Consider the following 13,005-nt stretch of genomic DNA (forward strand, 5'->3'; position numbering starts at 1 on the left):
TTGGTTGACCTCCCAGTCTTCCTATAGCGCAGTCCTGTGGTTAAGCACAAGGGCATCCAGAGCTAAACCACCAGTGTGGAGGGGAGGATGCAGTTGAGTTAACGTTGGGTTCAGAACTATGCACTGTTTTGTAGGGAGTCAGTGCAGGTGCTGTCGGAAGCTTAATGAATGTCCTAAATCTCCTTTCTGTCAACTGTAGCTAAGTGGAGCATAGGCAGCTAAGAAAGAAGGATAAGTGACTGGGAGTTATCCTCATAAGGAAAAGAAAACATCCGTCAGAGCCTTGATGTCAGCACTTGAAGTATATTCAAAATAAATACAGCAGAGAGGGATATTTTCAAAAGACTGGGATTTTTTTTTTTTTTAGATAGATCAAAGAACATTTGAGAACGAGCTCCAAACTAAGACCTGCTTGTCGCCCTCTGTTGTTCAGAATGTCTCTGATATAAACCACTCTTGGCCATGACGTCAGAAATTTATGCAGGATACACATTCAGGTATGAGCTCATATCCTGCCAGGGGTACTTTTCTCCAGGGAGGCCAACGAGGGGAAGGAGGAAGGCAGACAGAAAGAGAGCAAGACTGTGATTGCAGAAACTGGGATGTTTAATGACCACCCTGATCAGATTGCTTTATTAGTTACATTTTAAAAAAGCAACGAGACTGATGGCCTTATTTTCAATGTCCAATTTTGATTTAATTCACAAAGCTAGCAGTGAGTTAACATACAGTATAACATGTAGTTACATCCACAAGAGCACCATGTGCAAAGGCTACAGGTACGTAGCTACAAGATGTGATTGACCAAATATAGAAATGGACAATTTTTAGGACAGAATGATGACAACGCAAGGGAGAGAACGGTGAACGGAAAATCAAGAGAAGAGATTTATTTTGAGGCCATGAAGCAAACATCCTGTGGTTTTGCACCTACACATTGGTCTCGACTCCTTTACCAAAAGTTCACAAAAACACACCCACATGTGAATCATAGAGCCATCGGGCCAACTGAAATTCACCTGAAAAAAAGCACAACAAGTGGCCAATTGTCTGACTCACTGATTCAATCCGCTTATCCCATTTTCCAATTTGCGCACACCAGCTCATCTGCGCGTCTTAGCTCCTCTCACCAGAGATGCAAGTGCAGGAGGTGAGGATGGACATGACGAGAGCAGTCAAGCCAACAAGAATTTAACTAAATAAGACATCCTTGCTTCTGTGCCGTCATTTTAGACCAACCTCAACTGAATATGATGTCTGCATCTGGTAGCACATAAAAATAATCTGAATGTTGTTTTGTTGCATCTATTTATTTCTGTCAGATGAGTTTTGAAGGTGTTTGTGACAAAGCCTGCATTTATTTAATTCAATTTTACAACATGGGATTAAAATGTCCATGCCCCATTCAGACTCCTCGCATACAGATCCTCCCGTAAGCCTCCTCTCTGATGCTCCTTTTTTTCAACATTCATTTTAAGAACTGATGCGACCTCCAAGTCAATCCACTATAGGTGCAAACTCCGGCAGAAACAGTGCCGTAAACATTAGTTCCGCGTCTCTGCGAAGTGAAATATAAGTCTCATCCTGTCCCAAACAAAAATTAGTCGACTTAAAAAACAGTAGCCAACTATGAGCGCTGTTCCGACTAATCGATTATTCGTTCACATCCCTACTGTAAGCGGCCACCAGGTCACAGTCAGGAGGATGGAGGACAGAAATGCGAAGGGGTTCGAGACTGTTGGGAGGGGTAAAAAAAAGGGTTGCAATACATTTCTGAAAGAGATGACAAAGGAGAAATTTCTGGGATTATGAGGGGAATAGAGAGAGGTGTAGAATAATTATGGTTTTATTATGGGATAATGAAGCAGGACAGGGATGGTGTATGGACAAATTTGGGGGTGCTGAAGATTTATCAATCTGCTAAAGTTAATTGATCACCTATTTTGGCTTTATCCTAATGCTGGTGTTCAATTCTAATGTTATATTTCTTGCTGAGCAAAATATAAAAGTGGCAACAACAGAAAAAAAACATTTCTTTTTGTAAGTACTGGGGACATGCTAGAAGGTCAGAAACCTCAAAGTCCAGTGTTGAAAGTAGTAATATTGGGAAAAGAGGGGCAATGACAGGCAACTGAGCATAGTTAAGAAGGAGTTCTGGTTGGAATCTTTAATTTAGAGAGAATTTCAATGTGAAGCATCTCTACAAAGCAGATTGAGACAGAGTGAGGGGGTTTTGAAATGTGAAGGATGTCATTAATCATGCAACCCAGAGCACTTCAGCTGAAAAACCCAAGCAGAAACAGCAGGATTGAGAAAAACAAGTGCTTGATTGTGACTCTTTGCACATCTAATACCAGAGAAATCTATATATTAACAGCAGATAGAATGACATATGTATAATGATAATAAGACTGTGTTAATGAGCAATTTCCCTTTTAGTTCCGTGTCAGTGCTCTCATTGGAGTTGTTTTCAGATACATCAGACCGAAGTTTTAGAAGAAAAAAACTATTATTCACCAACCAGCAAAGATTTGGTTAAAAGCTTGTGTATGATTAGGAGCATGAGCAGTTACGAGGCAGATATGCAGGAGTTCGCAAAGGCCACAACAGAGTGGGAATATTTGACTTGAATGTACATTAATCAGACAGATTATTTTGCATATCCTGAGTACAAAGGTAACTGTTTAAATTACCAACTTATGGGATAATATGACAGTGTTGTGCTGATATCTGTTTATAGTGCTTATTGTAAGCCTTACAAGCAAAATACCCCTAAAGTTCTCTACTATATAGCTTGAAATTGCCTAAGTAATCACTGCTTGTTTTCTCTTTCACTGTGCACATTCTAATAAAAGGCAGAATTGTCATTACCTGGCCATGCCAAGGCTGGAGAACCCTGCTGGGACAATAAGAACATCAAGGCGGGGAAAGGGATGCACCCCCAGAACAGCATGAGCTGCAGCCAAACATCGAGGCAACAGTGTGAGGACTCCAGTCTGCAAAAAAACAGAGTTTCACAAAACATTTAAGAATTCACTTCAATTTGAAACAATGGATAGAATATAGTTTATGAGTATATGCTTTGCTCTTCCACATAAATCTACCACTACCACTATTCTTGAAGACATTTTTTTTTAACACAACAAGCAAAGGCCTTCAATATGATAAATGCTGTTCCAGTGTATACATTTAGAGAATGAAAAAAGTGTCATGTAGCCCTCATAGGAATAGTCTTTTTGGTTGAAAACCTCTGGCATTGTGACATAGGCATTAAACATGCAAACTGTCTCATCTAATCTTGGAAAATATAATCAGCTGAAGTCTCAGTGGCTCCTTGTCAGAACTCCACCTGGGCCTTGTGCAGCAGGCATACGGGGCTAAATACACGATGTGGAATCACCCGCTGGGACCGTGCCGACCGCTCAGTAAACCGACAAGGGTAGTCGCCATGGGAACAAGAGATGCTGTCATCTACCATGCCTGAATAATTAGTTACAGAGAGCTCCTCATCCTCGAGGGAAGAGTGACAGAATGCAGAGTCTGAGCTGGTGGTCTGCTCTCTGCAGCTGTAAATTAAAAAAGGGGAAAACAAATTTAATCGCAGGTCACAAACGATGATTTAATTCATTTCATTATTGAAATGATATACAAGTCTTGAGACAATGTGCAGTCCATCTTCACTAAGTATGGAAATGACAGCACTGGAAAAGTGGATTATATACAGTACATCACAAAGGCAAGCCTCAAGTATCCGAAAATATCAGATCGCAGACATGCAATCTCCTTCATATAATCTAATATCCAACCTAACTCCACCCCCATCATCTGAACTGTTCCAAAGATGCCAGGCGACAGCCAAGTTTCCTTCCAGCCACTCACTGAAAATAAAGACCTTCCTTGTACCGTAGTTGGAGATTCATGGGGCTTTGGTTGGGCTGCTGCTGAAGGGAAACCATGAGGGGAGGAGGAGGAGGATTACTGGAAACCACTGGCAGACCTGCCAACCTCCTGGCCATTGGAGAGGGAGACCCCGGCCCAACCCTGCCCTGCCTACAATGAAGTGGTCCTCTGTAATGTTCCAACCTACACTTTATTTCCTGTTCTCAAGAAAAAAAAAAACACTGGCTATACTTTTCTTTCCAAAGATAATTTCTGCTGGCCAGTGGACCCAGTGTACTATGGAGCAAGGTGTAACGCATTTGTCATAAAAAGCCAACTGCACTCTCAACTCTGTCCATTACCCTAGCTTCAACTGAGCCATTTTTTGGTACGGTAAAAGGAAAGTTTCCCCATGGAATGTTGAAGGGCCAGACTTGGGTTAATAACAGTCTAGAGAGGAGGAGGTCCAACAAGAAGAAAAGGACACAGGAAAACTAATAACATACCTGCCAGTCTGGAGTGGAAAGTCCTTTACTACTTCAGTAGAGGAGCTTCCAAGTGCCGACACAAGCTCAGCCTCGGTATATTTCCTATACTCAGCCTTGAGTTTTTCTTCCCTGCCACAAGAAGACCTGTCCCCAACGCCTTTTTCCAATGCTGGAAGACTTTCCATTGTGACTTGATGCCAGTGTCCCACTGCCAAAGTGAAGGTGGACGCAGGCATGGGCATTGTGACGTAGTAATTCCAAATTAAGAAATCTGCAGAGTAAACAGCGAGAAATTGAGGAAATATCAGGAAAAATCAAACTGATGTATTCTCTCAAACCAATATTACACATAGCACAGGAGCAAAGACAGAGATTGCAAAAAGCTATTCAAATCTCGAATGCCAATTAAAAAAAATACTCGAATGTATTAATTATCAAATCTTCAGTTAGACTTCCATCAACATCCAACCCTGAATCTAGTGTCATAGCAATGATCTGTTTCTCATTTTTTCAAGCTTGGACAAGAAGGTGATGCTATCATTTTTACAGTAATCCAACACTCACAGCTTTGAATAAAAACATGTCAACACTGTGGCTATCTGAAGTGCTGAAATAATCTGACATGTGAACAGAGCTTTCAGAAGTCTGAAGCAACTTAATGACTTTATTGTTAAATACCTATGCCAATATGATACCAAAGTTCAACTTCAAATGGGAAATTTGACTTTTGTTAGTGCTTTGCATGTTTCTACAAGCCCCTTTTATTAAATTGAAAAATAATATAAGCCTGATCTCATAAATGCATTAGGGGCCAACACTGTCTTAAAAGCACTTTATTTCCTTTAGACCAATTTGCTTTAAGTGTTGAGGTCTGACACACATCCCAATTTGCAGTTCCATTAAACGTACTTTCCTTTTTGAGCAATTAGTTATGCCACGTGTTCTCGTGAAGAGTTTGAATATTCAGGGTGTAACATGCTGCACAAAACAAGAGGTATATTTCTGATTTTGCTTTTTAAGGTTATAGCACTAACATCTACTTGAATTCTACACCGTGTCGAAGCTTTAAAACAGCTTACGTGAGTCCCCATCCTCAGTAGGAACAGCCTGCTCTTCCCCACTCATCAAAACCACACACCAACTGGGGGCCCGCACGGTTGCCTGCCATGTTGACATGGCAACAGGCGGCTCCTGGCAGGGGAAGAGGGCTCGGTTGTTGATGGGAGAACCTGCAGTGTAAACACACACCCTGGAGGGGTAAACAATGGTAAATCATAAACAATCCTCAGTCTAGTGTTCAAAAGCCCCACCAAACACACACACACACACACAAGTAAACCACACCTCCACTCTGAACACAGCAAAATATCCTGGGGTGTGTTTTTGCAAATTATTAATCAGTTTTATTACTTTTCAACATGGCTCAGAATATTCTAATGCGATTTGAGCAGCAGAAAACAAAGCAAATGTTTTCCGGTTTTAAAACCTATAAGAGGGAGTCAAACAATAGAATATGCATCCTGTGACAAACCTGCTGTCCTGGTCCTTGGTCCACCTCACAGAGCCCCCCGATGGTCTTGTCTTGTAGCAGATCCTAATAACACGGGGGAATTCCTCAGGTGATGTGACTCCCGTCTTCCTCACCTGCAGACTCCAGTGGTCTCTGTGAAAATGCAGTGAGCTGCCGTCTTCAACACCAGGGGCACGGCTACACAGCGAAAAGAACTGGCGCTTCTGATTCCACTGAGTAGAGGGCATGGAGAAAAGCTTCTGAATAAAGGCTGCTTGTTGGTCTGCTGAGATGACTTCTGACTGTTCAGATGCAGCTTCTGGTAGGAGGCCCAACATGGCTGTCACAGAGGCAACGTCAACCTCCTCCACCTTTGATACATCAAGGTCACAGCAGTCCAGCACTAAGGTGAAATCACTCCCACTGGTGGTGTGCCACAAATGTGAGGACTGAAAGTTGCTGGTGACAGCTGCAGTCTGGAATTCACACACAGCCTTTAATTCAGATGCGCCTCTTTCTTTAACACCATACATCTTCTCCGTCTTTGCTTCATGCCTCCCACATCCTACTGCACCTTCCTCCGTTGTATTCACCTCCTGAAATCTAGATCCATCCTGACTCCCTTCAGCCTCAACATCCTTCACACCCTCATCGGTTCCAGGTCCAATGTCATCGGCAGCCCTGGTCCTAACTCCAGAGCAAGGTTCCAGGAAGAGAACAATATGACCACCCATGAGCCTGCTTTCGAAAAGAACCGTCAGGTCCAACACGTAATGTCTGACAAGTATGTGGTTAGTATTGGCTCGGAGTGGAAGGTCATCTGTGTCAGGGTTTAGGCTCCCGTCTGGCTCCATGTCACATCACAGAAATCAAGGTCGAGCAGAGGATTGCTAAATCAGGAGTTACTGTAAGAGCACAATTGAAATGCTTAGATCTTGTTTAGGGTATAGTTTGCATTTACCATAGTGTATGTATGACTGTGAATGTTCCCGACAAAGCTACCAGTTGACATTTGTACAAGTTAACTTGGGCTATTCTGTTCATGTGCACTGTCGGGAAGCCAAATCTGTCAGGCTCTGCTCAAAATCAGCACAAACTGAAGTGTCCAACTCCATCTGGTCACACATTCCACTAATGCTTTCAAACAGGAAAACTATTGCATGATCCCATTTTGACGAGTGTTAATGAGGCAGTATTAACAAAACACCTCAGCCCAGTGAAAGAAGTAGGCTAACTATCTCCGTGCAGTACATCAAAGCTTTCAAGAGTATGAGAGATGTTGCTGTCACAGTCCCTGTATTTAGACTGCTAATGGTATGTAGACGGCTTGGCAGGCGTGTAATTACCATTTACAGCAGAAACTGACAGAGGTTATTTGGTTAAAATATATTTGAAAGGTTATGTGCGCTCACAAAAAGAAAAAAGTACAGCAAGTACAGAAACAGGGAAAAGTAGAAATAGAAACATGCCATTACTTTGATATTAGTGTAATATATTGTGGTATGTAAGCCACACCAACAGTGAACAAATAATTCAAACATTTGAAAAGTATTATGATATGAAGGGTTTAGAAAGAGCTGCAAGTGTTGCACTTAATTTTTGTGCTTAATCACCAGTGTGGAAGCAGGAATTATTTATGGTCTTAGCATCGTGACTCTTGTGTTTTCTCATCACTGAAGTGGCTTGGGGAGATTCGTAAACTGAAGTGCCAGCTGATGAGAACCACTCGGCTTTATAACAGCAGTGAATTCGGACAAACTCTATCAGTAAAAACGCTCCGTGTTGAAATGTCGGGGAGGCGATGGTGTCAAAAGTCTAAAGATTCACTGAAGCTAACCGTGTACTGAAAAATAATGTAAAAAAACATACCGCAGACACGTACTCGTTTGACTTGAATTATGTCTACAACAGAGCTGTGATCGTCGCGCCGAAGTCCTGTAGTGATGTCGTCACATTAACGCGACGGTAGCAGCTTGTAGTTCCTCAACAGTAATGTTTCCCCGCCTGAATCGTGTTTTTTATTACGCTGTACGCACTATTATTATTAGAGTGAATGTACTGCATAAAGGAAAGACATCTGAAGACAATTAAAAATCATAAACTGAAGATGTTGTTTTCGGAAATAAAGTTATAAACATGTTTTACTTTAAATAAAACATTGCTTAAATTTGAGTTTGAAAGTACAACTGAAAAGAAAGCGGATCAATCAAAAAGTCAACAGCATTTTTTTAATCATGCTGTGGCACACTTGTAGAAGATTCAATCAATTTTTTTTCTGAACTAACATACAATTAACCTGTTGAAAAGGTATTCCTCCGATTCATCCATGATGAAGTTGGATACAAAAAAAGGATGTTAAAAAAGTTTCACCTCAACCAACTTCAGTTATCAAATGCTGCCTTTGCATTAATACATGAGTAAATCTAATCTAATGGTAGCCTATAAGAGTAACAGGATCCACTCTTGTGCTGAGTATCCCCATTTAATTTGCCTGTAGTATTTGAGATGCAATAACGTGATACCACAAATTTACATTCATATAAGTATATTTTTCTAACAAAGTGTGAGTAATTTGCCGCATGAAATAATTCATGGGGAATCATTCACCCCCCCACAACAGTATAGTAAAGAAGTGACAAATGACACTAAGAGTACATTCAATTTCAGACAGGAATAAAATAATAGCCAACCAGTGGTGACAGTGTGCATATATTAAGTTTTATTCAGGTTTTTCAACAGCGTTGTCTGCATGACAAGTAAACGTTCCACATTTCATTAAAACACAAGGTATGAAAGAATCTCATTACACCAACTTGCATAATGTTTCAAAAATAGGTATGCATTTGAATGAGAACTCACATTTGATACATACGCCGCATAATGTTTTTATTTCAAATAAATCATTTTCAAAATATTCAGCAGCGAATAAATACCAAGGAAAAAAAATATTCAAATGAACATTGATAATGTATAAAAAAATTCATTCCCATTTTTGAAACAATTTTATACATTTACATGACTGACATACAGCAGGTCCTGCAACATAACACCAAATGAGTGAGCTACTCCGTGAATGTCTCGTTAAAAAAAAAATAAAAAAATCAGGTCGTCTTTATTTCTCCTCTAAAATGCACTCTGAAACAAGAGATGAACATAATTTGCTTTGCAAAGCGCAGCTGTGTGGAGAGACTTTTCAAAAATATTGCAGTTCTAGTTCTCAGCTCTTGACTAAATCAGGAAGGAATTCAATTTAGGTGGCTTTTACAAACGGCTACTCGGACTGCTGAAAAAGACTGTTACAGTATGTTTAGAATCCAACCTACTGAAAATGTACAATCTATGTCATTATTGCTGTAATTTATCTAAAAATAAATGTTCATAACGCAGAATGCAAAATACTTTCTGTACCCTTGTGAACATCTTGGTCATTTTTTGATGGGATATCGCTACTATATACAAAAATGTGGATTTGATCTGTTTTCTATGAGCAACTTATTGTCTCAGAAGGGCCTTTCTGCCACCTGTGAAATAGTTTAAGTCTTCTATTAGCCACAAAGCCCATTACTGTCTGTCTAACATTAAAAGGACAAGAGTGGCCTTCAAAGTGAACACAGGAAATTGTACCCATTTCTCCAGTGCATAGATCCTTCCATGCTCTTGCTGCTCTGACATGTCATGCATAAATGCCCAGGGTAGAATTTCAAAGGCTTTTCAACACAAAACAGGATTATTGATCATTGATCATCACAGAAAAAAAAGTGAGTTCAATATGGCACTTCAAGCCTCTACCCTAAACAGCATTTCAACAAGCACACATTCATTCATACGTTTGTACACTGTATACATCAGGACACAAGCACGATTGTCGCTCATCAAGTTCGGGGCCTGTAAGAAGCACAAAGAACTTCTGTCCAGCTCATAGGAAATGTTTGCACCATTATTAGGACTTTAAGATTTACAGTGAAATGCTTAATAAGCTACATGTTGCCCTTAATTTCTGTGTTCACTTTCCTTTTGCCTCCTACAATAAAAACGTGTAACCATAAAAGTGGACATGCAGCAGACAGTAATGCACGGTGTGGAATTCCAAAAAGCTGTGAGTCCTCCACTCTGGACACTGTATCAGCGCAGAGGATTTCAGAGGTTTCAACAGCAGTTCTTTTCATCTTTTCCTCATTTGTGTGACAATTTCCCTTTTCTCTCTCTGTGAAACGTTCAGACAAGCGGTGGCATCTCAGGAGTTTTCCTCTTGAGCTCTGCGAAAGCTTAAGCGTTTGAAGGAATCTCTGAAGAAGAGAGAAATACAACAAAAGGAATGATGATGTGGAGGAAGTGAAGCAAACACGGCAAGGGGCAAAAAGCTGGAATTTTTCTGTAAATCACTTACATCTTACAAATTATAATGCCAGATTTAAAACGTGCCCTCACCCCATCCACCCATTTCCAAAAAATGACAAAGGGTCCATGAGAAGCACGATGTTTCTATACCTGACTGGCCAGCTAGCTTCTTTGTTGTTTCACCATTAGCCAGATGTTAGACATGGTCATCATTCAGATATAAATCATTTAAAAACAAAACAAAACAAATCCAAAAAGGATATTCTGCAGGCATTGATTAAACCCATCAAAACAAATATCTGCTCATCAAAAGTGTTTTTTGTTTCATTAAAATAATCTCAGTTTGCCTTGACTGACAGGTAACTCTTCACCTTTGTACACCTCTTCACACAGTAATTGATAATCAATAAATATTCAAAATAGACTCCATTACAGAGGAAATTTACATTATAACATTGTTCATGCTGATTAAGCTATCAGTATGTGTAGAGGTGACCAGGACAACGTCACTGGACCTCAAATCAATTCCACTTTTCCTACTTTCCTTGCGATTTTGACCGAGGATTTTTCACCACAGTCCCTCATGTCAAAACAGCAGTGGCAGTTTGACTGGGTGGCTCTGTTTACCTGTTCTCCAGCCGAGGCCTGATGATTGGCTTATAGAGCTCAGGGATCTTTCTCTCCAGCATAGGTCTCAGGTTCTCTCTCAGACGGTTGTAGTTCTTCTTCAGCTCCTGCTGGTACTCTTTCTGGTCTGACGTGATGAGGTGCTTATTCTTCTCAACTGCCTCGCCACACCTACAAGACAGACCGGTTTATTAGACTGTAGGGAATCTTTATGTGCTGGTTGGAGTTCTTCCAAGTAACTCTGCTAGAATGTGAGCCAGACTGGAAATGACAGACACCACAGTTAGAGTAGCAACAGAGGTAAAATAACTAGCTGTTAAAAATCCTGGTCTCCCTTATGTACAGGAAACAGCACAATGCCTTGTTATAAAGGAAAGCACCAAAGGATCTGAGCTGAGCTGAGCAGAGGGCCACTGTGGTTTTTTGCTCACAGTACACTATCACGACATGTATAAGGGCCAACATAGAGAGCAGTCTGCAGGAAATCAGACAAGGGGCTGATTACAAACACATGTCTGAGTTTATCTCCTAGCTTTTAATGAAAGTAATATGGAAACTGCAGTCATGTGTAGCACTATACAGTAAAATACGCAAGGGAACAAGCAGTAATGACAGCAGAGTCAAATAACATATACTGTACTGATATTTTGCTGTCTGAATGCTTGCTTTGATAGTTTTAGTATGCATCGTTCTGATAAGAAATAACAATGTTCCTCTTAATTATCCTAGAAATTGACAAATTAAGATAGCTTCCTTTAGGGGAAAAAAATACGATTGCCGAGAAAGCTAATGCGAACATGTTGAACGTGCAATACCACTGACGGCACAAGGCTGTGGATCCAAAACTCCTCTGGCTCCAACAGACTTCAGTTAAAAAGCATTCACTTCTACCATTAAATACTAACTCAAAACATTTTTCCTATTTATGGTGATTTTACTGAATTGAATTCTTATGATCATTGTGCTGGTAGTCATTTAGACTATAATTTCATAATGAAATGGATAAGAGGCTTTAATAGATATATTCTTATTCTATCAAGCATCACCCTACATCATCATCTTTTTTTTTTTTTTTTTTTAAACCAGAAATTGTACCCTCTTGCTCCAAAATGACTCGGATGGCAATGCCTAAATTATTACCTCTAGGCCTCAAAACGTTAGTTTAAGGACCAAAGGGGAAAATCACTGTGGCTACGAGATATATATATATATATACACACACACACACACACATATATGTGTTAGTCTAGACTTTTACTAAATTTTAACCTCTTAGATTCTACATTTTGGAAGTGCCATCAAAGCACAAGTTTGAACAAGTAACAGCTTTTGAGCCACATTAAGCAGCACAAATAAAACCTCTCTGACTTTTTAAGTGAAATTAAGGATCTGATGAGGAAGAAATGCTGTTTTTTCCATGCTTATAGAAAAATACATCTCTTTGCTTTGTAATTTCCTTTCCTTTTTTAGATGAGGATATAGTCTAAAAATCTGCCATTTCAATTCAGTTAAATAATTACAGCTCCAAAACATCTGTGGAGTCAAAAACTTTGACAAAAGTGTTTCCTTGTGATGGGAGATTTGCTCAGCGTTATATACCTGTGTCTGGTAATGCTAATTACGGTAATAATGCAGAGCTAATCATAAGTAGAAGGCGACATAACATTTTAAGAGGCATACATTTTAGTTTTGTCTGATAGCACTGAAGCATGTAAAGCACAGCCCACGGCATAGATTTATACCATTTTGGACGTAAAGTTCAGAGAGGAAAAAGATGAACAGCTAAGAAAACAATCATTTTGTTTGTTTTTTCAGGATTCCACCGTTAAGAAGATAGGCATACAAAGAAACCTTTGTCACATTGCTTAAATTTAGCAGAAAAAAAGTCAACTCTTCTGAGGTTACAGTAAATATTTGCCAACCTGCTTGTAGCAATCAAGGCAGCCGGTATGTGACAGGAGGGTTACAAAATGAAAACCTCTTTTTGGAGGCAAATGACACATTCCCAGGAGATGTGAGTGCACACAGACACATTGCCATGAATAGAAATGTTAGGATTATGTTTTTGCAAATTCCAAAATGTGAAACTTTTGCCAACAGCAAGCCTATGACACTCCAGAAGAAAAACTTAATGATAATATGAGTGAAAAATATATTTTACAG

At 39.9% G+C, this 13,005-nt stretch overlaps 2 protein-coding genes across 4 annotated transcripts in view; both read right to left on the bottom strand.

The window, feature by feature from the left end:
• Nucleotides 1-7,814, bottom strand: part of aopep (aminopeptidase O (putative)) — a 70,792-nt gene extending 62,978 nt beyond the window's left edge. Inside the window, exons 1-6 of one of the 2 annotated variants that reach the window (XM_075467741.1) lie at nt 7,747-7,814; nt 5,899-6,782; nt 5,447-5,616; nt 4,386-4,638; nt 3,350-3,566; nt 2,872-2,996 (exon numbers count right to left, since the gene is read on the bottom strand). In XM_075467741.1, coding sequence (XP_075323856.1) covers nt 2,872-2,996; nt 3,350-3,566; nt 4,386-4,638; nt 5,447-5,616; nt 5,899-6,731 — 1,598 coding nt within the window. In that variant the 5' untranslated portion in view covers nt 6,732-6,782; nt 7,747-7,814. The remainder of the gene's footprint in view (nt 1-2,871; nt 2,997-3,349; nt 3,567-4,385; nt 4,639-5,446; nt 5,617-5,898; nt 6,783-7,746) is intronic. The other variant, XM_075467742.1, reaches the window with a different exon arrangement.
• Nucleotides 7,815-8,573: 759 nt separating this feature from the next.
• The window catches only part of dock8 (dedicator of cytokinesis 8), a 54,058-nt gene continuing 49,626 nt past the window's right edge, over nt 8,574-13,005 (bottom strand). For both annotated transcript variants that reach the window (XM_075467746.1, XM_075467747.1), the window contains 2 exons: nt 10,843-11,013; nt 8,574-10,163 (listed from right to left, as the gene is read on the bottom strand). In XM_075467746.1, coding sequence (XP_075323861.1) covers nt 10,112-10,163; nt 10,843-11,013 — 223 coding nt within the window. In that variant the 3' untranslated portion in view covers nt 8,574-10,111. The remainder of the gene's footprint in view (nt 10,164-10,842; nt 11,014-13,005) is intronic.

The sequence above is a fragment of the Odontesthes bonariensis genome, chromosome 6 (genome assembly GCF_027942865.1).
Source record: "Odontesthes bonariensis isolate fOdoBon6 chromosome 6, fOdoBon6.hap1, whole genome shotgun sequence".
Classification (NCBI taxonomy): Eukaryota; Metazoa; Chordata; class Actinopteri; order Atheriniformes; family Atherinopsidae; genus Odontesthes; species Odontesthes bonariensis.